Below are 27,919 nucleotides of genomic sequence, written 5' to 3' on the forward strand. Positions count from 1 at the left end.
TTTTGAGCTATGAGTTTTGTTCACTGACCTGTATCTACATCCCTCAAGGGAGCCTTGGCTGTTAGACCATCATTGAGAGTCAAGTGCAGAAAGGTACTTGGCCTAGTTGATCAAGATACCTGGTAGGATCGGCCACAGGACATCAGGAGTCAATAGCCTCAACCACCACGGTTGGGCCCAGGAGCCTCTGCATACCCCGTGGCCATCTGAAAGGATTCTGACACCATGCATCTATAGCACCCTCAAGTTCTTGTGTCTGTATGTGTTAGGATACGATCTGGCAAATTACTCCGGTCCTACAGCAGGTAATAAGTGAGTTTGGCTGGGTTCAGGAATTAAAACAAGTCAATGTTTTGGCAGGAGATATTCATGAACAATATATTTTCCTTCAGGATATAGCATATACTTAAAACTACATATATGTGGGATTCTTCACGTTTTAGAATGTGTGGTCAATTGGTCATTGAGAGGCTGAATGTGGGCATTGTCGAGAGTCCTCTGTATGCCAATGGTGTTTCAGAGACTTCCACAGTACCATTTGCTCTGCAAGCTGAGGGTACTACACATACGTCTCTCTCAAAGCCCTGTGTTTCTTCTCTGTACAATTTGAATTGAGTATTATATGTTATGATGTTTGTTCCTGTTAAGCCTCAGCACTCTTGTAACTTAAAGTTGATAGCACTGAAGTAACCTCTTCAGCTTGCAGAGTCAGGGTAATGATTGAGCTGTGCACCAATCTTCCCCCTTCAGTAGTTTTCTAATGACTAAAGGATCCTATGGGCTAATGCGCCATTCCGACCCAATGTAGGTAGCTGGGTTTCATTCCCCTTGAAATATTTTGTTGTCTAGTTTCTGACTGAGGCAGAAAGTTCCTAAGTAGTTTGGTTTTGTAAAGCACCCAAATAATTAAAATCAAAGATTCAATATCAGAACTGGCCTCCTGAGCTTTAGATGCCACTTTGGGGGGCCAGTACGGCACTTCCGATGGTGTAAACTGTTGGGTAGGTCTCTGTGTCCAAATCCATACTGGCCCAACATGGGTCGGTATTATACTTAGGGTGCACTCTCCCTGTCCACAGCGCACCTTTAACGATGTGCGGCAGGTGCAGAGGAACAGTGTGCCCTATTACATATAATGTGCTGCTGCCTGTGGGGGCAACACTTCAGTGTAAGAGAGAGCGGCTGTTTGAAACATCTGCTCCCTCTTTCCCAGGGTAGGCGACTCCTGGCCTGCACTTCCAGGAGTCCGGAGTTCCCCTTGCTGGTGGGTCCAATGAGTGACTGTGCCCTGCTGCAGGGTGTTCTTGCGAACACCTCTACACCCTCCAGCCCTCTTCACAGTCAGTGCGCCACCTGATGGCATCTTTACCTCTTAAAGATAATGGGATTGCCCTGTGTCCCTCAAAACGTGGGTCTATACAGTTTGAGCTACAATGTGTTCTGTCGTAGTAAAGTTGCTTAACGTAAACAAGAATCTAATGAAGCCACAGAACAATCCGTGGGCTGAAACGTACAGTGATCAATACGTGGCTCTCCTTTTCAACAATCAATGGAAGTCAACACACCACACACAATTGTTATTCATTTTATATATTCGAATTCATTTCTTTTTTTAATTATCATTTCTTTCGCATATGGCTGTCATACATTGTTCTGTGGCTTCGTTAGATCAATTTTTGTTTACACGTTCAGCCTCATGCATCAACCCAAAATCCAGTCGGTAAAATACCGATTCGCTAATAGCTCCCGGTATTAAGTAAAAAATACCCAATCCCAATGCATCAACCCAAAAGCAGAAATCGCTATTTAAGGAATCCTTAAATAGCGATTCTTTAAATAGGGATTCCTTAAATACCGATTCCTTAAATAGCGATTGCATTTAAGGAATCCCAAAGTGAGATTCCTTAAATGCAATGCATCAAAGTTAAAAAATTAGCGATTTCGCTAATAGGGGGAGCAAATTACCATGAAGATGAACTGCATGGTAATTTGCAAAAACTTTGAAAAATGCAATTTTGTGCATTTTTCAAAGTTTCATGTTGCGCACACACATGCCCTTAGAGCATGTGTGTGTGCAACATATGTGCACATATCATTTTCAGGGGTGCTATAGGGTGTCATTTTGACACCCTTGCACCCTTTTAAATTGCATGAGCAATTAGCGAGAACCTACTGGTACTCGCTATTTGCTCATGCAATCTCCGAATCATTCCTATGGGCCTGGAGGCCCATAGGAATGATTGGGACGGCATTCCTTAATTGCTACTCGCTATTTGCTAGTAGCAATTAAGGAAAGTTAAGGAATCGCTATTTGAATAGCGATTCCTACATGCATAGCCTTTTGCTATTCCTTATTAGCGAGTCCTTATTTTTCGCTAATAAGGAATCGCAAATGCTAACGTTGATGCATATGCCCCTAAGTCATTGTATTACTCGACAGAACACATTGTAGCTCATGTTGCACGTTTATACTACGGCGCTGGCACAGAGCCCAAATATTTCCCTCGTTTGTATGGGGCCACGCCCCTTAAGATGGCACCAGTGCTGCATGTGTGCTGGCTCTGTCTGCATTACTGAAGGGGGGGGCTGCATAAACACCCGTGACTCTGTCAAACCAATCTTCCCAGGGGCGCATATGCCCGTTGCGCCCCTGTGGCGGCCCTTGATGCTCTTTTGGGGATATTGGAAACCTTCTGGACCTGGAGTGACATGTGGGCATGTTTAAAAGATGATGGAGCTCTGGATGGTTGAGTGTTCACGGCAAAGCTATTAATTGCCAAAGGTAAGTGTCTCGAGTCTTTTTTTTATTTGTCTCTCGCCCCCCTCTGTGATCACCTACTTTAGAAAGTTCTCTGCCTTTCATTTCTTTTATGAATCAGCTGCTTCAGTTAGTGCAAGTGACAAAATAATGGCGCTTTGAATTATTTCTGGCACTCTAATTTCAAGCTTTATTTTTGCAATTTTTATACACACTTCTGTCTTTGATTTGTAAAGGTTTCACACAGTCACTCTATTTTCTGTTTTTCAGACAACCTCCTGTTAGTGAGAGTCACTGGATGGGTTTACTTCAAGATATGTTAGATATGCAGCAGAATGTATACAAGTGTCTGAATCGTGATACGTGTTACGAGGTAAGTCTTTTGTTTGCTCGTTAAAATTTCTTGCAGATATTGTATAGATACATTTAGAAGTGACCCCCGTGTTCAGTTAATGTTTTTTTCTTTTAACTTTGCCAGTAACCGTTCAAAAAGGGGGGGGGGTGTGATTGAGTCATTTGCTCAATAGAACCCAGAATATTATTTTGCTGAATGCTTTTCTGCTCCTTTTGAATTACTAAGTGAGCAAACTAAGGGTTTGATATTTTTCGATGTATTTATTAATCCATGTGCATTTTGCTGTTGGTTTTAACTGAATACATCGATCCAAACAAAAACAAAAAATGCCACTGGAGCAGGCGTCAACAGATTTTACACGCATGTGTTGACAGTAAGAACGTTTAACCATTTTTGAGAAAATAGGAAGCAAACTTGCTCCTTTAAACATGCTTCCAGACATGTACCTTAACTCTGTCCCTTCAGACATATATTGCCATGGATTATCGAGGCCTGAGCGACATTTGCATAATTTCCTTTGCAGAAATTAAGGAACATTTCCAAGAAGAACAACACGTTTTCTGTTATTTCACGGTGTTCCCTGTTTTTTTTTTACCCGAATTTGTGGCATAATGGCGGGCATTTCATGTAGTGCAAAATGTCGGAAATTATAGATGATTACGACGGGGTACATGAAATTCCGCCTGGGCTAGTATTATCCGCGAACATCCTGGTGGTCAAAAGTATGGCTTCTATTATTGTTAAATATGCAAAACTAATTTATAGTTTGAGAATGAGCTGATTAATAAATAATGAGTTTATATTTGTATAATTTAGATCTGAAGCATGTCCGAAAACAAATACATCAGTAGGCAGAGGTCCTTGTTCAGCTCAGAATCAAGGTTCCTTCCCTGGAAATCATGAGGCTTATATCTAATGTGTTCTGTAGAAGGTACCCGCCTCATTTTAAATGCGTCAGTTAGAAGTGAGGTGATTGTGGCGATACTCACCTATGGACCAAGAGACTGGGTGTGGAGGTGCAATGATGTTGACATTTTGAAAATGTTTCTCCTAATATATTTATCACAGATATGGTTTGCTGGCAGTTTCTTCCTAGTCTGGTGGAACAGGGTGTACAGAGTCAAATGGGTTGTAGTTAATTCTCTTATTCTTATTTCCAGTTGAGAGGCAGCCTGGGGTTGTACATAAGGCTTTTCGAATGTACTGCTTGTTTCTCTTGTCTAAGCATTGGTTAATTCTCAACAACTTTGTCCTGCTTGACCCACCCGTGTGGTCTGGTTTCAGTTGTTGGTGTCATCACTTGGTTTACTTTATAATGTTCAGTAGGCATGATATCACCCCTCAGTAAGACATAAAATTAAGGGCAGGGTTACCTCTCATGAAGCAGGAGGAACTAAAAAATTCCTGCTATTTGTTCCCCAAGTTTTCCCTTTTTGCAAAGTGTTTGTGACTAGCTCGCTGCCTTTCTCATTTGGTCATAGGTTGTCCTTCCCATTGTACCATCCCCATCATTTCCAATCCACCATCTGACTTGTCTTTGTCCATCAAACTTGGATCTGCAAATGGTAGGACCACCTTTTTGGATGTTACTTTGAGCAGGATTTTCTCTCCTTAAGCCCTCCTAGCTTGATCATATCTCTACCCATGAAATAGATTTGCCAGGGGGCTGTCTTGTATCCACTATGTGTACATGAACGCAACTATAGTTTGCTTTCAGTTCGCCTGGTTACCCCCACTTTTCTGCTATGGACCTAGGGTTGAGTAGCAGTAGCTAATGTCTAGCAGGTTGCTTTAGCCTCTCAAAAGTAACAGAGACCAATCAAAGCTGATACTCGAATGGGATAAAGAGTGCCAGCAAGAACCAACGCAGACTGTGAACCTGACGGGTATATATGAGTGTGCTACATGATCATGTGCCTGCTCACCTCTTAACCCTTTCGCTGCTAGGCCTTTTCCCCTCCTGTGCTAAGCCTTTTTTGGGCTATTTGGGGTAGTGCGCGCTTAGGCCCCTGTAACTTTCTGACCACATTAGGTATCCACGCCAACTTTGCGTCCTTTTCTTCCAACATCATGGGGATTCTAAAGGTACCCAGGGTTTGTGGATTCTCCAAGAGGGTTCCCAGAAATTAGTCAAAATACAGCATCATTTTGGTATTTTTGTGAAAAATGGGGAAAACTGGCTGCAAATGAAAGCGTCTGGGTTTTTCTCTGCAAATGATATCAAAAAAGGGTTTGTGGGGCTGAAATCACAATTTCTCCAGCTTTTAGGGAATGACAGATTTTGTGTCAGAAATCCAACATTTTTTACACAGTTTTGACATTTTTCTGGGACATACCCCATTTTTGCTATTTTTTGTGCTTTCAACCTCCTTCCAGATAATGGTAGAAATGGGTAGAAAAGCAATAATGGATCCTGGAAAGCTATACATTTTTAAAAAGTAGACAAAATTCTGAAATCAGCAAGGGGTCATTTGTGTAGATCCATCAAGGTTTCTTTATAGAAACTAACAGGTAAATATAGGAAAAATTAAAAATGTGTTGAAAAAAGCAGCCTTTTGAGTCAACGTTTTCACCTGTAACTTCTTCGAATTATGACATCTCTTTGAAAGCAATGTACTGTTACATCCGGTGGACCTTCCTGGTTGTGGGGATATATAGGACTTGTAGGTTCACCAAGAGCTCAACGAACCCAGAGTAAAAAACTGAGCAGCATTTTGTAATGTTTTTTTTTTTTGTTACGGGTATATGGCAATTATTGTGGGAAAATGTGTACATGGAAAAATCGGTATGAAAGACACCTATGTATTTCTGAAATGGGAACAAATTACAGAGTTTAGAAACCGTGCATATTTGGACATTTTCGAAATTGGGAATACTCATACTTGCATGACAATTATTGGTCATTTTTCAAAATGACTTTTTTTTTACACAATGTCTTTCATTTGGAAGGGAGAAATGCATCAAAAATCAATAGGTAATAACAGTTGCTTTACAAATCTGAACTACCCTAAGTCTCCCGATAAAAATGGTACCTCACTTGTGTGGGTAGGCATAGTGCCCACGACAGGAAGTGGCTCAAAACCTAAGGTGAACACACCACATTTTCACACTGAAAATTTACACCTTTTTTGCAAAGAGTCTAGCTGTAGTTTTTGAACCCTAGCCCTGCCGGCACCTAGGGAACCCTAGCAAACCTATACATTTTTGAAAACTAGACACCCAGGGGAATCCAGGATGGGGTGACTTGACTGCCTCCCACCATGGTCTGTTACCCAGAATCCCTTGCAAACGTAAAAAATTGACCAAAAAAACACATTTTCCCCACATTTCTGTAATGGAAAGTTCTGGAATATGCGTGGATCCACAAATTTCCACCCACCCCGCGTTCCCCAAAGTCCTACGAGAAAAATGGTACCTCACTTGTGCGGGTCGGCATAGTGCCCGCGACAGGAAAGGGCGCAAAATGCAACGTGGTCACACCTCAATTTTGCAGTGGAAAAGGCCCCTTTTTTGGCAAAGTGACTAGCTGTAGTTTTTGAACCCTAGCCCTACTGGCACCTAGGGAAACCTAGCAAACCTATACATTTTTGAAAACTAGACACCCAGGGGAATCCAGGATGGGGTGACTTGACTGCCTCCCACCATGGTCTGTTACCCAGAATCCCTTGCAAACGTAAAAAATTGACAAAAAAAACACATTTTCCCCACATTTCTGTGATGGAAAGTTCTGGAATCTGCGTGGATCCACAAATTTCCACCCACCCCGCGTTCCCCAAAGTCCTACGAGAAAAATGGTACCTCACTTGTGCGGGTCGGCATAGTGCCCGCGACAGGAAACGGCGCAAAACGCAACGTGGTCACACCTCAATTTTGCAGTGAAAATTGACTCTTTTTTGGCAAAGTGACTAGCTGTAGTTTTTGAACCCTAGCCCTGCCGGCACCTAGGGAAACCTAGCAAACCTATACATTTTTGAAAACTAGACACCCAGGGGAATCCAGGAAGGGGTGACTTGACTGCCTCCCACCATGGTCTGTTACCCAGAATCCCTTGCAAACGTAAAAAATCGACAAAAAAAACACATTTTCCCCATATTCCTATGATGGAAAGTTCTGGAATCTGCGTGGAACCACAAATTTCCACCCACCCTGCGTTCCCCAAAGTCCTACGAGAAAAATGGTACCTCACTTGTGCGGGTTGGCCTAGTGCCCGCGACAAGAAACGGCGCAAAACGCAACGTGGTCACACCTCAATTTTGCAGTGAAAAATGACCCTTTTTTGGCAAAGTGACTTGCTGTAGTTTTTGAACCCTAGCCCTGCCGGCACCTAGGGAAACCTAGCAAACCTATACATTTTTGAAACCTAGACACCCAGGGGAATCCAGGAAGGGGTGACTTGACTGCCTCCCACCATGGTCTGTTACCCAGAATCCCTTGCAAACGTAAAAAATTGACAAAAAAACACATTTTCCCCACATTTCTGTGATGGAAAGTTCTGTAATCTGCGTGGATCCACAAATTTCCACCCACCCCGCGTTCCCCAAAGTCCTACGAGAAAAATGGTACCTCACTTGTGCGGGTTGGCCTAGTGCCCGTGACAGGAAACGGCGCAAAACGCAACGTGGTCACACCTCAATTTTGCAGTGAAAAATTACCCTTTTTTGGCAAAGTGACTAGCTGTAGTTTTTTAACCCTAGCCCTGCCGACACCTAGGGAAACCTAGCGAACCTATACATTTTTGAAAACTAGACACCCAGGGGAATCCAGTAAGGGGTGACTTGACTGCCTCCCACCATGGTCTGTTACCCAGAATCCCTTGCAAACGTAAAAAATCGACAAAAAAAACACATTTTCCCCACATTTCTGTGATGGAAAGTTCTAGAATCTGCGTGGATCCACAAATTTCCACCAACCCTGCGTTCCCCAAAGTCCTACGAGAAAAATGGTACCTCACTTGTGCGGGTTGGCCTAGTGCCCGTGACAGGAAACGGCGCAAAACGCAACGTGGTCACACCTCAATTTTGCAGTGAAAAATTACCCTTTTTTGGCAAAGTGACTAGCTGTAGTTTTTGAACCCTAGCCCTGCCGGCACCTAGGGAAACCTAGCGAACCTATACATTTTTGAAAACTAGACACCCAGGGGAATCCAGGAAGGGGTGACTTGACTGCCTCCCACCATGGTCTGTTACCCAGAATCCCTTGCAAACGTAAAAAATCGACAAAAAAAACACATTTTCCCCATATTCCTGTGATGGAAAGTTCTGGAATCTGCGTGAAAGCACAAATTTCCACCCACCCTGCGTTCCCCAAAGTCCTACGAGAAAAATGGTACCTCACTTGTGCGGGTTGGCCTAGTGCCCGTGACAGGAAACGGCGCAAAACGCAACGTGGTCGCACCTCAATTTTGCAGTGAAAAATTACCCTTTTTTGGCAAAGTGACTAGCTGTAGTTTTTGAACCCTAGCCCTGCCGGCACCTAGGGAAACCTAGCGAACCTATACATTTTTGAAAACTAGACACCCAGGGGAATCCAGTAAGGGGTGACTTGACTGCCTCCCACCATGGTCTGTTACCCAGAATCCCTTGCAAACGTAAAAAATCGACAAAAAAAACACATGTTCCCCATATTCCTGTGATGGAAAGTTCTGGAATCTGCGTGGAACCACAAATTTCCACCCACCCTGCGTTCCCCAAAGTCCTACGAGAAAAATGGTACCTCACTTGTGCGGGTTGGCCTAGTGCCCGCGACAAGAAACGGCGCAAAACGCAACGTGGTCACACCTCAATTTTGCAGTGAAAAATGACCCTTTTTTGGCAAAGTGACTTGCTGTAGTTTTTGAACCCTAGCCCTGCCGGCACCTAGGGAAACCTAGCAAACCTATACATTTTTGAAAACTAGACACCCAGGGGAATTCAGGAAGGGGTGACTTGACTGCCTCCCACCATGGTCTGTTACCCAGAATCCCTTGCAAACGTAAAAAATTGACAAAAAAAACACATTTTCCCCACATTTCTGTGATGGAAAGTTCTGTAATCTGCGTGGATCCACAAATTTCCACCCACCCCGCGTTCCCCAAAGTCCTACGAGAAAAATGGTACCTCACTTGTGCGGGTTGGCCTAGTGCCCGTGACAGGAAACGGCGCAAAACGCAACGTGGTCACACCTCAATTTTGCAGTGAAAAATTACCCTTTTTTGGCAAAGTGACTAGCTGTAGTTTTTGAACCCTAGCCCTGCCGGCACCTAGGGAAACCTAGCGAACCTATACATTTTTGAAAACTAGACACCCAGGGGAATCCAGTAAGGGGTGACTTGACTGCCTCCCACCATGGTCTGTTACCCAGAATCCCTTGCAAACGTAAAAAATCGACAAAAAAAAACACATTTTCCCCATATTCCTGTGATGGAAAGTTCTGGAATCTGCGTGGAACCACAAATTTCCACCCACCCCGCGTTCCCCAAAGTCCTACGAGAAAAATGGTACCTCACTTGTGCGGGTCGGCATAGTGCCCGTGACAGGAAACGGCGCAAAACACAACGTGGTCACACCTCAATTTTGCAGTGAAAAATGACCCTTTTTTGGCAAAGTGACTAGCTGTAGTTTTTGAACCCTAGCTTTGCCGGCACCTAGGGAAACCTACCAAACCCATGCATTTCTGAAAACTAGACACCCCGCGGCTTCCAGGGAGGTATGGCTTGCGTGGATCCCCCAACGTTTCCTTACCCAGAATCCCCTGCAAACCTCAATTTTAGCTGGAAAAAATCACTTTTTTCACACATTTTGGGGTGGGAAAGTTGTGGCATCACCGGGCTCACACAAATTTACCACCACCCAGCGTTCCCCCAGGTCTCCCGGTAAAAATGGTGCCTCACTTGTGTGGGAGGCCCAAGTACCCGCAGCAGGCAAGGGCCCAAAACGTAGTGAGGTGACATCAAAATGGCCTATCGCAAAACCACTGGGTTTTGCAAGGGGGGTCACTTTGGTTTTTGACCCGGTGCTCGGCGGCCATCTAGGGAAACCTACCAAACCCACACATTTCTGAAAACTAGACACCCGGCGGCTTCCAGGGAGGTATGGCTTGCGTGGATCCCCCAACGTTTCCTTACCCAGAATACCCTGCAAACCTCAATTTTAGCTGAAAAAATCACTTTTTTCACACATTTTGGGGTGGGAAAGTTGTGGCATCACCGGGCTCACACAAATTTACCACCACCCAGCGTTCCCCCAGGTCTCCCGGTAAAAATGGTGCCTCACTTGTGTGGGAGGCCCAAGTACCCGCAGCAGGCAAGGGCCCAAAACGTAGTGAGGTGACATCAAAATGGCCTATCGCAAAACCACTGGGTTTTGCAAGGGGGGTCACTTTGGTTTTTGACCCGGTGCTCGGCGGCCATCTAGGGAAACCTACCAAACCCACACATTTCTGAAAACTAGACACCCGGCGGCTTCCAGGGAGGTATGGCCTGCGTGGATCCCCCAACGTTTCCTTACCCAGAATCCCCTGCAAACCTCAATTTTAGCTGAAAAAATCACTTTTTTCACACATTTTGGGTTGGGAAAGTTGTGGCATCACCGGGCTCACACAAATTTACCACCACCCAGCGTTCCCCCAGGTCTCCCGGTAAAAATGGTGCCTCACTTGTGTGGGAGGCCCAAGTACCCGCGGCAGGCAAGGGCCGAAAACGTAGTGAGGCGACATCAACATTGCCTATCCAAAATGTCGCCTCACTACGTTTTGGGCCCTTGCCTGCCGCGGGTACTTGGGCCTCCCACACAAGTGAGGCACCATTTTTACCGGGAGACCTGGGGGAACGCTGGGTGGTGGTAAATTTGTGTCAGCCCGGTGATGCCCCAACTTTCCCACCCCAAAATGTGTGAAAAAAGTGATTTTTTTCAGCTAAAATTGAGGTTTGCAGGGGATTCTGGGTAAGGAAATGTTAGGGGATCCACGCCAGCCATACCTCCCTGGAAGCCGCCGGGTGTCTAATTTTCAAAAATGCATGGGTTTGGTAGGTTTCCGTAGATGGCCGCTGAGCACCGGGCCAAAAACCAAAGTGACCCCCTTGCAAAACCAGATTAACTATTGTTCCTACAGCGTGAGAATTTTGGAATAAAATTGCAAAGAAAATGTGGCAGACATTTTGAGGTTCGCAGGAAATTGAGGATAAAAAAAACTTTTTGAATTCACAAGAGAGACATCACCATGAACTCCCATGGGTTTTCGACAATATCTACAGTTGGTGGGTTATTCTTACATGGAAAGTGTACCTTGGCAGAGAAACTAAAGACAAAGATTGCTGCACAACCATCTATTCCTCAAACACACACACATACTGGTTGGATTTGGCACGAGGGTGAGTCATGGTTCAGTGTATTAAGTTTTATTAACTAGAGATTTCACAAAAATGAAATGCACTGTCAATAATTAAATTCACAAAAAACCAAACCAATGACTCGCAGCTCGTGAGCTGTAAAGCCACGTCAAGGCACCAACCACTTTACAGGCCATTCACACACCTTTCATACGTGATACAAACAAGACCATTCGCACCACCAGGTACAAAAGCAACACAGTACAAAATTCACCGACAAGGTACACCCTGCTTCAGAAAGATAAATATTACTGCACAGCCATCTAATCTGCAAGCACACACACATACTGGTTGGATTTGGCACGAGGGTGAGTGATGGTTCAGTAGATACAATTGTATTAGCAAGTGATTTCACAAAACATGAAATGCACTGGTAATAATTGAAAGGGCGAGAAACTGAACCATTGACTCACAGCTCGTGAGCTGTAAAGCCACGACAAGGCACCAACCTCTTTACAGGCCATTCATACACCTTTCATACGTGTGAGACATACAACACCATTCACACCGCCAGCCGCGGGCCCATCACATAACAAAACTCACACCAGCACACAGCGCCATTCAAGGGCCCATCACTTTCAAACGCCCACAATCCACACACAACTACACATGCTGATGGATTACGTGGAGCGGCACTCAGCTAGCAGTGTGTGTAGTGACCAGCAGAAAGTCACTACTCACACACAGCCAGCCGAGCTCCAGTCCACACACACCGCTAGCAGAGCGCCAGTCCCCACACACCGCTAGCAGAGCACCAGTTCACGCAGACCGCTAGCCAAGCGTCAGTCCAGGCACACCGCCAGCCAAGCGCCAGTCCAGGCACACCGCCAGCCAATCGCCAATCCACGCACACCGCCAGCCAAGCTCCAGTCCAGGGACACCTCCAGCCAAGCACCAGTCCGCACACACCACCAGTCCACGCACACCGCCAGCCAAGTACCAGTCCACGCACATCGCCAGCCAAGCACCATTCCACGCACACCGCCTACCAAGCTCCAGTCCACGCACACCACCAGCCAAGCTCCAGTCCACGGACACCACCAGCCAAGCACCAGTCCGCACACACCACCAGTCCACGCACACCACCAGCCAAGCTCCAGTCCACGGACACCACCAGCCAAGCACCAGTCCTCACACACCACCAGTCCACGCACACTGCCAGCCAAGTACCAGTCCACGCCCACCGCCAGCCAAGCACCATTCCACGCACACCGCCAGCCAAGCTCCAGTCCACGCACACCACCAGCCACGCACCAGTCCACGCACACCGCCAGTCCATGCACACCGCCAGTCCACGCACACCGCCAGCCAAGCACCATTCCACGCACACCACCAACCAAGTGCCAGTCCACACACACCAACAGCCAAGCGCAAGCCTACACACACCGCCATCACATTTAGGATTTTTTTTGAAAAAAATAAAAACACAAACAAATCGCAAATAGATACAAATCTTCTAACAGAAAATCAGCAACTAAATACATTGCACTAACACCAACCTTGAAACAGAATCAAATTATCCAAAGAATACAGACCAGGCATTTCACTTTACCACTCATGAATGCTCCCAATAATTCTTTCGCGTGTGGTACGCTCTAAAACAAGCAGGGAGACACAGTGCAGGATGAGAAGGACAGTCGGGGCAGTACATACGACTCTCCTTCCGCGTACCTCTTCGCCAACAGACTCTACATCTCCTACTGGGAAAATCTTTTGAGGGTGTGGGAGGAATGTGATCTGGAAAGTGGCGATCTTTCAATCTAGCAACATCCTCCACCACTCCAACTCTAGGAACACTTGCCTGTTCCACTACAACAAGGCTGCCTATTACAGACTCCTGAAACTTAGCAAAAGTCATCTTTGACTCAGGGCAAGAATCCTGGAACACAACAAAAGCATTAAACATTGCCAAGTGGAAAAGATGGATAGCCAACTTCTTGTACCAAATGTAAGCCTAACGAAGAGCAGTGTAAGGTTCCAACCTCTGATCTACTCTGTCAACACCACCCATGTGCCTATTATAGTCTAAAATGCACACAGGTTTGCGCGCTTCAGCGACCTGACCCCACACAGTCACAGGTGCAGTGCTTTCATCATGGATGGTAGTCAGCATGTAGACATCTCTCCTGTCTGAAAACTTCACAGCAAGAAGCTCCTGGCAACGCAACGCACTGTCCTCGCACAAGCTTTTGACAAACAAGTTCTTTCGGGAAACCTTTACGGTTAGACCGGATTGTGCCACAAGCAACAGTGTCCACTTTGGCCAATTCCCTGAACAACCGCACACCAGTGTAGAAGTTATCTACATATAAGTGGTGGCCTTTGTTAAAAAATCCTCTACCAAGTTCCCAAACAATTTTCTCAGTCACTCCAAAAGTGGACGGACAACCAGGGAGGTTAATCCTAGATTCCTTACCGGTGTACACCCTGAAATTAGACACATATCCAGTCCTACTGTCACACAGCATATACAGCTTTATTCCATAGCGTGCCCTCTTACTAGGAATGTATTGCCTAAAAACCAAGCGGCCCTTGAACAACACCAAAGACTCATCCACTGCAATTTCTTTCCCAGGGGCATAAATCTCAGAAAATCGATCAACAAAGTGATCAAGGGCAGGCCTAATCTTAAAAAGACGGTCACAATCAGGGTGATCTCGTGGCAACGCTAAACCATTATCAACAAAATGCATCATCCGAAGCAGAAGCAAATACCTGTCACGACTCATGACTGCAGGAAAAATAGACGTTGCCATCAAGGGACTGCTAGAACAATATGAAGCCATTGATGGCTTCCTTAGCAAGCCCATCAACAAAGTTAAACCCAAGAACTTCTTCATCTCTTCAAGATTTATGGGAGTCCACCAGGTAGCTCTAGAGTGTGGCTTAAGACTGGCACAGTTGTCCCTCAAAAACTGTTCGGCATACAAATTAGTCTGCTCAACAATCTCTGCCAAAAACACACCGTCCATAAACAACTGAAAAAAATTTACCGGCAAAAAGTTTTCAGTATTCACTCTAGACCCTGGAACACCAGTAAACTCTGGCAATGCCGGCTGCACCATGCCAGGGGCAACCCAGAGGTCATCACTTTCAAAGGGAAGCCTTGCAGCCCCAGCCTGCAGCCCAGATGCCTCTTGCCGCACTACACCAACGAGAAGCCTTGTAGCCCCAGGCTGCAGCCCAGATGCCTCTTGCCGCACTATCGGCACATCAGTCTCCTCCTCTAACACAGGCACTTCATCCGCACTAAAATTATCTTCATCATCCGATGACTCCATACGGCGAGAAAACTCACTGCCAGAATCGTCCCCTGCCTCCTCTCCCTCAGATGCAGAGTCAGTCTCTGAACCATGGTCAGAGGAAGACTCAAACCGCAAACCAACAACCTGCTGAGCAGTAATCCTGCGGCTAGCCATTATACTTACTAAGATAGAAGACTGCACAAACAAGTCAACAACAACCAACAATGTGCAAACCAAGTAAGTAAAGAAATGTGTACCTTTATCACAAAGATCAATGTACTAAAAAACTATACAATTCAATTACAAGAGACAGCTGCACTCACCAGAAACCAACTCTGCAGTGACACAGCAAAAACCAACGATATCCAATAGAAAGAAGAAAAAAAACAAATTACTCACAAGACAACAAAATACACATCGAGCACCAATGCAAAAAGTTTTTGACACTCAAAAAACAAACATACTGCTATTATTACACCATTTGCAAAAAAAATTCATGCAGAGAAATCAAACACATTTACATTGTACAAAAAAGAGTCTCTTACCAAACTACACAAACAGCAGAACCACCAGTAACAAAACGGCAAACTGAAAAGAGCAAACACCTTCACCTAGAACAAAAAAGTAAAAAATAAACATTACAATTGCAATTCACAAAACATACAACAATAAACATTATAACATGCTATGTCACTACCCAAATGGTCAATCGGGTTGTGTGCCAGGTGGGGCAGAAAACAGCAGAAAAAAAGGCTACTCTGTCCTGGGGCGGGTGGGCCAAATACATATTATAAAAAATTGCACCCTGGAAAAAAGGGGTCACTTCTATTTTTATTTACACTAATTCCCTGGTGTCTAGTGGGCTTTTCTGCCCCCCATGGGACCAGAAACGGATACACAAAAGACCGATCTGCCCCCAGGGGGGGCAAAAAAGTCTTGAAAAAAATTTGGCCCCCCAGGAAGCGACCCTTGCCCAAGGGGTCGCTTCCTTTACGCAAATAAATAACATCCCTGGTGTCTAGTGGGCTCTTCTGCCCCCCCTGGGACCAGAAACGGCTACACAAAAGACCGATCTGCTCCCAGGGGGGGCTGAAAAGTCTTGAAAAATATTTGAGCCCCCAGGAAGCGACCCTTGCCCAAGGGGTTGCTTCCTACAATAACAAACACATCCCTGGTGTCTAGTGGGCTTTTCTGCCCCCCCTGGGAGCGGAAACGGCAACAAAATAAAACCGATCTGCCCCCAGAGGGGGCAGAAAAGTCTTCAATAAAAATTGGGGGCCCAGGAAAGCGACCCTTGCCCAAGGGGTCGCTTCCTACAATATGAAACAGATCCCTGGTGTCTAGTGGGCTCTTCTGTCCCCCCTGGGAGCGGAAGCGGCAAAACAATTCAACCGATCTGCCCCCAGAGGGGGCAGAAAAGTCTTGCTGACATACTGGGGGCCTAGGAAGCGACCCTTGCCCAAGGTGTCGCTTCCTTTATCACTAAAACGCATCCCTGGTGCCTAGTGGTGGCATTCCTGCAGCACGATCGCGACGCTGTGCGCGATCGTGCTGCAGGAATGCCCTGTATTGAGACATCAGGGGAGAGGAAATACTCTTTCCTCTCCCCCGATGCCTCAATACTTTGAAAATCACCGCCGCGGCCCCCGCGTTCCCACCGGAGAGCTCCACATACCTCTTCATGCTGCTGGGACGCCTGGAAGCAAATGGCTTCCGGGCGTCCCAGCGCTTCCTGATGACGTCGGCGCGCGCTGACGTCACCAGGAAGCGTGGGGGGGCTCGGGGGTGGCAGCGGAAACTCTTCCGCTGCCATCCCCCTCGGTGGGGGCACGATCGATGCCCTAGGGGGGGAGCGCCAGCGCTTCCCCCAGGGGCTGTGCTCATGACGGAGCGGTTCCGTCATAAGCACAGCCCAACCGATGCTCATGACGGAACCGCTCCGTCATGAGCATCGAAGGGGTTAAAAGAGGCAATTGCAGATGTTCTGTGGAAGGAAGAGAATCTCAGAACACTGACCAAGAAAGAAGGAATAGGGAAAAACTGGGATGTCCTATTCCCGAAGTAGGAAAGATGAGCAACATTCCAACTTTCTTGGAAAAAATATTTAAAGAAATGCTTAATTTAGATCTGAAGCATGTTTGAAAACAAATACATCAATAGGCAGAGGTCCTGGTTGGGTTGCTAAAGACATCTTGGGGACATTCAGAAAGGTTCCCTGGGAATGGATTTTGTCCGTTAGTTACTGTTGGACTTGGCCCTATTTGCAGGGTCATCCCTAAACTTTTTGCCTTTCTCCTAGCCTTTTCTCTGACATTGTCTTGGTGGTTTTAGGCCTCTGGGCGCTTTAGCACTGCTGTCCAGTGTAAAGTGTGTGCTGTCTGTGTTTCATTTGGTAAGATTGGTCTACACCTGTTTGGCCTATTTAATTTACCTGTCAGTCTCTTGTAAAGTGGTATCTCATATACCCAGGGTGGGGAAATTAAATGCTACTGGTGGGCTTGCAGCGCTGATTGCGCCACCCACCAAAGTAGCCTTTCAAACCTATCTCAAGCCTCTGCCATTGCAGGGCCTGTGCACGCAGTGTCACTGCCGCTGTGACGTGGCACCTAAAGTGTGTGCCATGTCTGTGACCCCCTTTTTCTGCATGTCAGTCACCCCTAAGGTAGGCCCTAGCTAGCCCTATGGGCAGGGTGCATTTTAGGTAAAAGATAGGACATGTAATTTAAGTGTGTGACATGTCCTGGTAGTGACAAACAGTCATTTTGGTTTCTCACTACTGTGGTGCTGCCGTCCCATAGGAATGCATTGGGGATTCCCTGATAAGTGTTTCAGTGGTAACTCCTGATATGAGAGGGGCAGCGTGGTCAAGTTTAGTATATTTAGAATTGTCATAATAAATGCTGTGCAATGGTGTGTGCAGATTTATTATAACTATATTAGAAATGCCACTTTTAGAAGTTGGCATTTCTGCCTGCCTGATGTGAATTGCATGTCTGGCTTTTGAGTGACAGGGGCTGGGAGGTGTGTGTGGCTCCTCGAGGGGTAGGGTGAGTCAGTAGTAGGCTGAATGGGACATCTGCATTGGGAGTAGTGGGAGGAGTAATCCCTTGACCCTGAATAGGTCTGTGCCTAGCCTGTACAATGCTGGCTCCGCCCCCTGTGGTGTGTCCAATCACCGAGCCCCCACCTGACAAAGGGGAAGAGGAGCCTTGTAAACAAAGTGCTCCAGTTCCCCCTGAACCAGCTGCAGCTGGTTTCCCCAAAGCTCTGTACTGCAGACAAAGGAAGATGCCATATAAATATAGGGGCTGTGACCCCATGAAGTTGTGCTGTTTTTGGACTTGCTGGGGGCTTGCTGCTGCTGGGGGCCCAGGAGGAGCCACCACAGGGGTTGCCTCCCTGCTGTAGGGCACTGTGTTCTGGCCTCCGTGGGCCCAGCTATGCCCCATATATCTTTGGACATCTAGCGCCTCGTTAGCGCTGTGCTTTACTTTCTCAAGGAGAAGAGAGTGCTGGGGCTTCGCAGCGCTTATCTGCCCATCGTGATGGAGGGAATCCCCGGCGTAGGGATTCCCCCGTGCTACGAATGAGGCGGGAGCCTACCCTGCATTGATGCTTTTTAGCGGGTGCCCACCCCGCATTTATGCTTACTTAGGCAGCCCCACGTTTGCCTTTATCTTTGCGAGTGCCCACCCCGCATCTGTGCCTATTTTAAGAAGTGGGTGCCCACCCCGCATTTCTGCTCACTTTTTAGGTGGGTGCCTACCCCACATTGCCGCCGAGTGAAGGTGCCGCCGGGCCGCTGCCAGCGTGACCCGGAAATCAGGCACCACTGCCTGGTTGTGGGCGAAGCTGCGGCCGGCCAATTGTAGCGCGGCCAGAAGAGTGGTGGCGGAAGGAAGGCGGGAGCCTATCCCGCCTCCTTGACCGTGAGATGCAGCCGAGTTGTCCCGTGTTTGGAGCCAGCCGAGGCAGCAGGAACGAGGAGTCCCTGAGCAGCCCCGGTGAGTGGGGCTTCACGTTGCACAGTATTGAGTCCGATTGGGAGGCTGCATTTAGAGCCCGGTGAGGGGAGCCCCTTTCGAGGCACACTGCCGGTGCCTGATGTCCTGAGCGGACCCGCAGGAGAGCAGGCTGCTCCAACGTGGCCACATTGGTTTTTAGGGCCCCAGTGGGGGTAGTGCCTCATGTATGTGGGCTCACAGCTGCACCGCCGTAGAGGCAGCTGAAACGCATTGTTTTACAGAGTCCCAGAGTGAGGCTCACACGGGGCATTATCAATGCTCCAGATGGCACAGAAGTGCCAGTGCCCCTATTTGTGTTCACAGCTGCACTGCAGTGTGTGTGTTGCGCAAATGCTTTACACATTGCCTCTGGGATAAGCCTGACTGCTTGTGCCAAGCTACTGTAGTGTAGTTCCTATATCCCTGATAGGCTCTGCGCATTGGAATAATATACATTATAGTTTTGACATAGGACTGAGGTCAGTATGTCTCTATCGAGTACATTAAACTTAATTACTTGTGTGTGCCAGCTAACTCAGAGGTCACTAGAACCTTCTTGAATATACAAGAAGGGATTCGTTCTGACAACCGCATAAACATGACAACTTTGTTTCCCTTAGAGTCGTAACAATCTCAGAACCGTGGAAACAATAGATAACAGTTTCACTCAGTCAATCGTGCATGCTTCGTTTCTACAGAGTTGCACAGAAATAGAGAGACGGGCGTTTCAATAAAAAGGGGTTTATTGAACAGTCTTATTTCTCATGCAAGAGATATGAACTGCTACAATCGTAAGACAGGATGCGAAGTACAATACATCCAGAGTTAGCAGTAAGATAAAATAATACTGCATTAGCATGGTTTGTAGCTATGACATATATTCATAAAATACATACATAAATAACACAGGCTAAAATGTGGATACTCATCTGATGCTTCTAAATATTTCTACCCCAGTGTACCTAACCTAAGTGTAGTACAAGGTAAGAAGTAGGTGCTGTTTTCTAAAGTATAGCTAGCTATAGTTTTAGTTTTGCCAAGATTAGTCAAAAGTTTCTCTAAGTTCTAGTCTGCTCCATACCTTAGAATGTGTGAGGTTGGAATCTCTTTCCGGGACTCGATATCTAGCACCCCGCAAGGGGAGTCAGAAACACTGTAGCTGGATTCTCTGCGAGGATGATGGCAGCGTCTGGTCAGTGCATCAGGCGGGAACTCGATCTCCTTCCGAACTTGCTTTGGCGAACCGCAAGTAGGCAGTCGAACTGGACCGTACCGGAACCGTGGTTGGCCTGGGCAAGTGCAGGTATATTTATACCTTGAAGGTGTTTAGGAATGCCAGTATTGACGTAAAAGTCGGGTATCGGAGCGTCATGAATGAACCCCTAAGGAATAGATGTTCATGCATACTAAATGAGTTCTTGAAGAAAGGGAAATTCCTAAAGGCTTAAGAGTCTGGTTTTCCAGGAACTCGTTGTGACATGGATTGACGGATGTAGGAGACCATGCCTGTATTTGGTTAGCATGGACAATGCCTAAATAAGGGCTGGATTTTCTATGTCTAAATAAGTGCAATATGAATTGTACATATATAAGGGCATAAATCGGGAAACCTATATACAGAATCTAAATCTTCACATAACACTACCAAGGGGGTGAGCAGGGGTTATCTTGAGCGTGTAACTCCCTTGCCCTGACTAGAGTGGTGGTTTCTGCCTGGCTTAGGCGCAAGACCTAGCCAACCAGAAATCCTATTTCTAACAGTTACCATTGGCTTTGCGGTCTGTAACTCAAATGTTCTAGCTTTCTGTTTGCTGGCTTTATTTGTTTTAGGCTGTCCAGGGTGAGTTTATCAATCCAAAGGAGCAAAGCCTTTTCACACCAACTCTCTTGTATTCTTCCACAAGTGCTCCTTTCTGTAAACAGGCCTGTAAATCTTCTTCTTACCTTGTCACATTTGCAGTGCATTCAAAGACAGAGGTCAAATGTCAGACTTTGTGTTCCGAGGGAGCTTGGTATTATTTTTTTTTATGAGTTGAAAGTTAGAGGATTTATATGACGTTCTTGCTCGATACTGTGGAAGAGAAGGTTTTCTTTCTAGCACATTACAACATTTAAATAAACTGTGCAAGTACTTCAGAATATTTCAGAATGATGAACACACAAATGATGCACATTTTTTGTTAATTCTGAAGTGTGTTGAAAACAGATGCTTTTATGTGATTTAAAAAAAATGCACTAGGTGATGCTTTTTTCACATATTATTGTTTATGCACTGTATATTTTTATTAGTAAAACTGTATGCCTGTGCAAATGTGATTGGCATTTCAATTGAATATGTGCTGTTTTAGTGGCAGTTTGCTACCACACCATACATACTCTACGCTTTACACCACTCCATGCCACTGCACTCTACTCCATCCTGCACCCTCCACTCTACGCCACTACACTATAAGACACTTTACACCTCTCTTCACCACTCTACTCTGCCAGTGCACTCTACTCCACTTCAGTCTAGACCACTCCAATCTACTCTGCACAACTTCACTGTACGCCAACTCCATGCCACTCTGCAACACTGCACTCTACACCACTAAACTCTAAGTCAATGCGTTTCACTATTAATACTCAACTCTGTGCCTCTTCACCCTGCTCCAACCCACTGTACACCACTCTAATCTATTCTGCTCCACTGCACTCTATGCTACTTTACTTTAAACCACTGCTCTCTACACCAATGCACTGTACCCCACTGTACGCCACTTCAATCTACGACACCTTACTCTGCAACACTGAACTATCCACTACTGAACTCTCTGCCACTCTACTCTGCACTACTGCACTCTATGCCAATGCACTCCCCGCCACTCTACCCTGCATCAATGCACTCTACACCACGGCACTCTGCATCACTCCACGGTACACCACTGCACTCTCTGCCACTCTACTCTAAACCACTGTACTTTATACCACTCTATGCCACGCTACTCTGCACCACTCTAATCCATGCCACTGCATTCTATGACTAGGCATTCTATGCCGCTGCACTCTACAACACCACTGTGCCACACCACTCTCTGCCACTTTACAGCACTGCACTCTATGCCACTGTACTCTGCAACACTGCGCTCTACGCCACAGTGAACTCTACCCACTCTACTCTATTGCATTTTATGCCAATGCACTGTGTGCCACTGAAATCTACGGCACTCTACTCTATACTGCTCCACTCTACGCTACTGCACTCTGAAACTATATTCTACTCTGCACCACTCTACACCAGTTTCCTCTAAACCACTGCTCTCTACACCACTCTGCACCACTTCATTCTATGACACTACACTGAAACACTGCACTCTCCGACACTCTATTCGTCAGCACTCTACGCCATCACACTCTGTGCCACTCTACTCTGCACTACTGCTCTCTATGCACTCTACTTTACACCACTTCACCGTGCATCACTGCACACTCCGGCACTGTATTCTATAATGCTGCATTGTACACTGCGGAAATCTGATAGAGACTTCTAGCAGCAGATTCCTTACCTTTGAATTTTCCTCAGGCGTCTGGATGTATACATTTTTCATGAGCAGTACCCTTACACGCCAGTAGGGGGCGTCGATCGGCTCCATGTGGCGTGACTGACTTTGCTAGTAAGGTGCGTGGTGCCTATATAGGCGCCCTCCAGCTTGCTGATGTCAGTTCTTTTCTTTCTGCGCTAGTCAGCGCCCAGCCAGAGTGAGCCACCCCTTCAGTCACTTTTTGGCTGAACTTTTTTCGACTTTTGTCAAAGCTTTTTCAAGGGTTTTTGTCCTGGTGTGGAAGAAAGGCCAGCTTTAAACCCTGCTGTGTCTGTCACTGACAAATGTCGGTCATGGACCAGAACCTTGTTTCCCTTTGGTTCCTCGAGCGCAACCAAGTGGGAAAGACCTACGTCAAATGCTATGCCATGAACCCTAAGGCCTTGAGGGAGCGGTCCCTTAAGCTGCGGGCGGCTCGACGTGTGTCCACTACTATTGGCCTTATTTAGATCCCGGCGGGGATCTAAATCAATCACAACGGTGACGGATATCCTATCCGCCGAAATATAAATCCCATTGGATATAATGGGATTTATATTTCGGCAGGCGGTGTTGCAGGGATTCTGCTCAGGTACATAACTATGCTTGGGACCACAGAACGTTAGTAGGGAGGGACTGAGCTTCCATACCACCTTAGTAACCATGAGCCTGAGTCCAATCAGCTATAGTGTCTCACTTACTCTATCCAGAGAGACAAGTGAATTGACACCCCAGAACATAACACTTCCGACCCTCTCAGGGATCGCGTTAACAGGACGCCCCTTTTTGCTCTCACACTCGTACTTGTCCACAATAAGATATATCAGAGACACAAAGGAATTTTGAAATGTTTATTTAAACTATCATGCTCTAGAATGCAGTATTTGTGCCACTATAAAAAAAGAAATGCCTACCAAAAATACAGTCAGCATTGTCAGTAAACCATAAAGTATGAAAAGCCCTCTCATATTATGAGACAGATTAGCCTAACCCCCCTCCCAGTCTACAGAATCGGAATGATTATACAGCAAAGATCTCTAAGATTTGTAGCGGACCCCATACCTTAGGATACACAGGTAGACGTTCTACGTCTCAGGTACAGCCGTAATCTTCTCTCAGAAAGTCTCTCTATGTATGTTACATTACTGTGCATATCTATAGGACCAGGCTCATATGCTCACAATCAACAGCTGCACTTACGTGTTCTGTCTAGGTGCTAGTGCCTAACCAGGACAAAATAACGAGGGACATTGTTGTTTGACCTTGTCTGCTGTGTTCAGACTAAATCCCAGGAAAGAATAGAACTCGAAAGCAACTGCAAGTTCTGTGTGAAAATACAACATGGCACAAAAATAAGCATGTTTATATAGTACCATATGCAAAGCAAATGTGGCCTATATCATGCACAATTAGGCCAACATAGGGAAAACTACAATGGGCCATGCACTGAACACATGACAACGGGATATCCATCTCCGTTGTGATGGAGTAATTAGTCCGCCAAGATCTAAATCAGACCCTAGGATATGTAAAAGTTAAAACTACATGTGAAACTTTTTAAATACACTACAGCCTGCCCTATGGGCTGTGTGGGGTGTACACTAGAAGAGCCTTATATGTATTAAATAGGAAGGTTTAGGCCTGTCAAAAGGTTTATTTTGCCAGGTTGAATTAGCAGTTTAAAGTTGCACACACAGGTTTCAGTGGCAGGCCTAAGACATGTTTAAATGGGCTATTTAAGATGGTGGCACAATCGGTGCTGCAGACCCACTAGTAGCATTTAATTTACAGGCCATGGGTACATGTATTACCACATTATTACAAGTAAATTAAATATGCCAATTGGGTATAAGCTATTTTCACCATGTTTAAAGGAGAGCACAAGCACTTTACCACTGGTGAATGGTGGTAACGTTTACAGAGTCCTAAAAGCAAACAAAAACGGGTTCAGAAAACAGGAGGGTGAAGGCGAAAAGTTTGGGAATGGCTCTGCAAAAAGGGCCGAGTCCTATATTCCTCAAGGCAGGCAGGTGTCGCACTCAAGCTACTTTAAAGCGTAGTGGTCAGTGGACATTGTAATTACCTTAATACCGTTACCATTAGATTAAGTGGCATGACTGGCCCCTGAGAGTACTGAATTACTCATTTATTGCATTCCTCATTGCCTGGAATGAGGAATTCTTGATTTTTAGGGTATTTCTTTGGCTTTCCTCTCTTTTTCCAATCCGCTGGAGGCCCCAACATTGCAGTTTCTCATCTACTGATGATAGTCCTTTCACACTTCCCTATTTCTAATGTGGTCCCCTAGAGGTTCAATGTGGACATTAAAGAGAAATGGTGACAGTATAGAGGCTTGTGGGACACATTGTTGAGGGTGCTCCTCGCTGGATAAGTGTTGTCGACTGACATCTATACAGTTTAGTTTGACAGATATAAGGAGAACCACTTTAATAGCATACCGTCAATGCTCTTTTTATTCTAAAGACTGTTAATCAGGGAAAAATTGGTTGATTTTTATCAAAGACAGCTGAAAGGTAGAGTAAACATGTGGTGATGTGTGTCCAAGATACGGAGGGCATCATCCACAACTTGTAAGAGATATCTCAATGTTACAACCCTGTCTGAAACCGAGACTGAAAATTGTCAAAGAGATTTTTCTCATGAATATGGTGAGAGAGTTGGGCTTTAACCAGGCCTTCATTTGCCATCCCTAGGAAGAGAAGACTTATTAAGTGAAAGTAGTTGAAGTCCCTAAGATATGCGGAGTATTTCTTCAGAAGAGCTGAGACTTGACCAGTTTTCAAGGTGTTGTGAAATACTCCTGCTTAAGTGATACGTTGTTTGGCTATGTCTTTGCCAATGTTACCCGGCACTGTATCCCTGAGCTGATTCAAGGTTTGAGTTTAATTATTTTGAGAAACTCAATCTCTGAGGAAATTGTTACATTGGACCAGGATCTTTGGGCTTTGATGTGTAAAGTCTCCTCAGTGAGGTGGTCATGGATGGGAGTGAGAGAGCTTTCAATGCATTTGACATTTTCAGTAAATAAGATTAAACGGTCTTTACATTTTGGTTCAGGAATTGCATTGGGGATGATTATAGTGGGGCTGTTGGCCTGTTTAACTATGGCAAATCGAAAGCTTGGATGATTTTTGGCATTGTCTTGTAGAGCTTTTATATATGAGAATCTAGACCTGAAAATGTAGATGCTTTTGGCGGCCCTGGAGACCCTGTGTTTTTCTGTTGTCCTTAGGAATTTCCTTTCCTCGCATAGATCGTTCGAGACCCAAAAGACAGAAGGTTTCGGTCTTTTCATCTTGCTTTTCAGTGGAGTACACTCCTCCATTAAGGCTTTTCTACAATTGGTATATTCAGCTGCGGCAACATTGATGTTTTTGTGGGTGAATAACAGGAGCGAGGATTATCAAAGCATTGAATTTTAGCATCTACATTTTTTGTTGTCTTATAACAAATGGATTTCTTTCTTTTGTTGACCAAGTGTTTTGTAGTGCGGAAAAGGCTATTGTAAAAGATACTTGTTGGTGGTTAGATCAGTTGACCAAGATGGGGGTCATCTGCGGATAAAAGCAGCTCCACAGTAGTGATCAGATTGAGTTTAGACACTTTCGTTGGGTTGGTTTAAGACAGTGTTGGTGGAGATCATTGTCTTGTAGAAAGTAGGTTGAAAAGATGTGACTTTGCATTGCTCAGTACAAACTGAAGTTGCTGAGGATTATGCTGGTTTTATAGATTAGCAATTACATCATGATGACATTCATGCATTCCACCAGGAAAGTGTTACTCCCCCAAGGATGGTAAATGATATTTAGTCTAATTGTTAAAGCGTTGTGAGCAGAGACTTTTACAGATGAGCGTTTGAAAGAACAATATTGATCAGTGGAAAGTCATCTGCACCATATCATAGTCTTGTGTATGATTTCAAATCCGCCTCCCTTCCCTTGATATACCACATCGTCAGTCCAGCATGTCAGAAGTATGTTCCATCTGGACAGCTGAGGATGCGTAATGGGAAGGGTCAAGAGAGGTGCGCCACGGCCTGGGGGGGCCTGTCTCATCATTAGAATCCCCGTGGGAATCCTTGTCCTCCCCCAGTGGCAGTGAATGGGGAGAAGGCAGCTCAAGCGGCGTGCCGTAGGCATCTTTCGCGACGTTTTAAGGAGGGTCAGTGCACGCGAGGAAAGCCTTTTTTACTCTATCGTAGGCACTGAGGTCCATGGTAGGGTCCCCTTTGCGCTTATGGAGTCGTAGAAGGGGCTGCTGGGGATCTTGTAGAGGACCAAAGGTGTTTTGGACTGCGCTCGGGACAGGTTTAAGGGGCCTGAATATGAATGTGCCAGTTGTATCAGTCGCCTTTCAAAGGGCCCCATAGCGGCTGCCACTGCCTGATGGATTGAGCCTTCTACTGCTTTGCAAAACTCGTCATCCCAGGGAAGGACCATAATGGACTCTTCCTCTTGGTATTCTTGCATGGTGCATGTATTGCATCAAGGGACACCAAAGGAGTCAAAAAGAGACTGGGCGATGTCAGTATAACATTTCTTGTGCAAATAAGTACTGTGGGGGTCCATGCCCCGGGGCTATTACTCCGTCAAACAGGGATGTGAACAACTGGCCAGGCCCTCAAACGACAATGAGAGTGGACGCAATGACAGAGTTCCTCACTTCAAAATACAGACCCGTCTGCCCCAGGCGTCAGCCGCTTTAATTATTGCTCTCATGAGCTAGTGTACAGACCCCATCGGGCTCCAAGAGCTTCCGAGGCTGTACGGGGAAGGCGGAGGGCTCCGCAGGAGGTTGGCTCGTCTTTATCATGGACTATAGAAAGAGTGCGGCTCCGCAGAGCAATGAGACATGGCGCGCATCTCTGAAGCACCGGGCGCCCTCTAGCAGGCTAAGTGCCTTACCGCACTCAAGCGGCCCTGTAACAGAGATGCAGCACAAGCCCCGAATAGAGAACTGACACGCACGAGCGATGGGGATATAAATTGAGAAAAAACAGCTCGTTAACACCGTAGCTTAAGGCAAACTGGAGTAGTATGAAAAGGTCCTAGCTCTGGAGGTTGACCAAGACGCAGTTGACTATATGGACTTGACCTTTGTCTTGATTGGTTGAACTCTACTTTTGTAGTCCTTTCCAGGTGTTGATAGGAATGGCAGTTTAAAATTGAACGCTGCTGGAATGAATAAAGGAAGAAAGTTTAAGCATAATCCTCGCCTCCGGTCCTGACATAAAATCCCAAAAACGTGAAGAAAAAGGACTTACATTTGTACTGGATGTATTTTGGGGAAACTGGTTATGAAGTCTTAAACACAAACTGCCTCAATAATCAACAAAGTACTCAGCACTTGAAGGAACCCTAGCAGTTAAGGAGCTAATTAAACATTCTCCCTACAGTTCTCAAAACTACTAGATCATACACCCCAACCTGGCTGCTGAAAAGATATAACAATCTGAACCTTTTAGAAGTTGTAGATATTATTGTTCCAGCAAAAATAACTCCTGCTAGTTCTGTATACTTCTCAATGGCATCATGGGCTGTGCAAGGTGGTTCAAGCGCCTTGAGACTCTAACGGGTATGTAGTGCGCTTTATAAGTGGATTGATTGATTGA

At 45.8% G+C, this 27,919-nt stretch overlaps 1 protein-coding gene across 2 annotated transcripts in view; it reads left to right on the top strand.

The window, feature by feature from the left end:
- Nucleotides 1-27,919, top strand: part of NBAS (NBAS subunit of NRZ tethering complex) — a 2,067,161-nt gene that overhangs the window by 842,273 nt on the left and 1,196,969 nt on the right. For both annotated transcript variants that reach the window (XM_085610668.1, XM_085610669.1), the window contains exon 29: nt 3,029-3,131. In XM_085610668.1, coding sequence (XP_085466794.1) covers nt 3,029-3,131 — 103 coding nt within the window. The remainder of the gene's footprint in view (nt 1-3,028; nt 3,132-27,919) is intronic.

This window comes from Triturus cristatus, chromosome 6, assembly GCF_964204655.1.
Source record: "Triturus cristatus chromosome 6, aTriCri1.1, whole genome shotgun sequence".
Classification (NCBI taxonomy): Eukaryota; Metazoa; Chordata; class Amphibia; order Caudata; family Salamandridae; genus Triturus; species Triturus cristatus.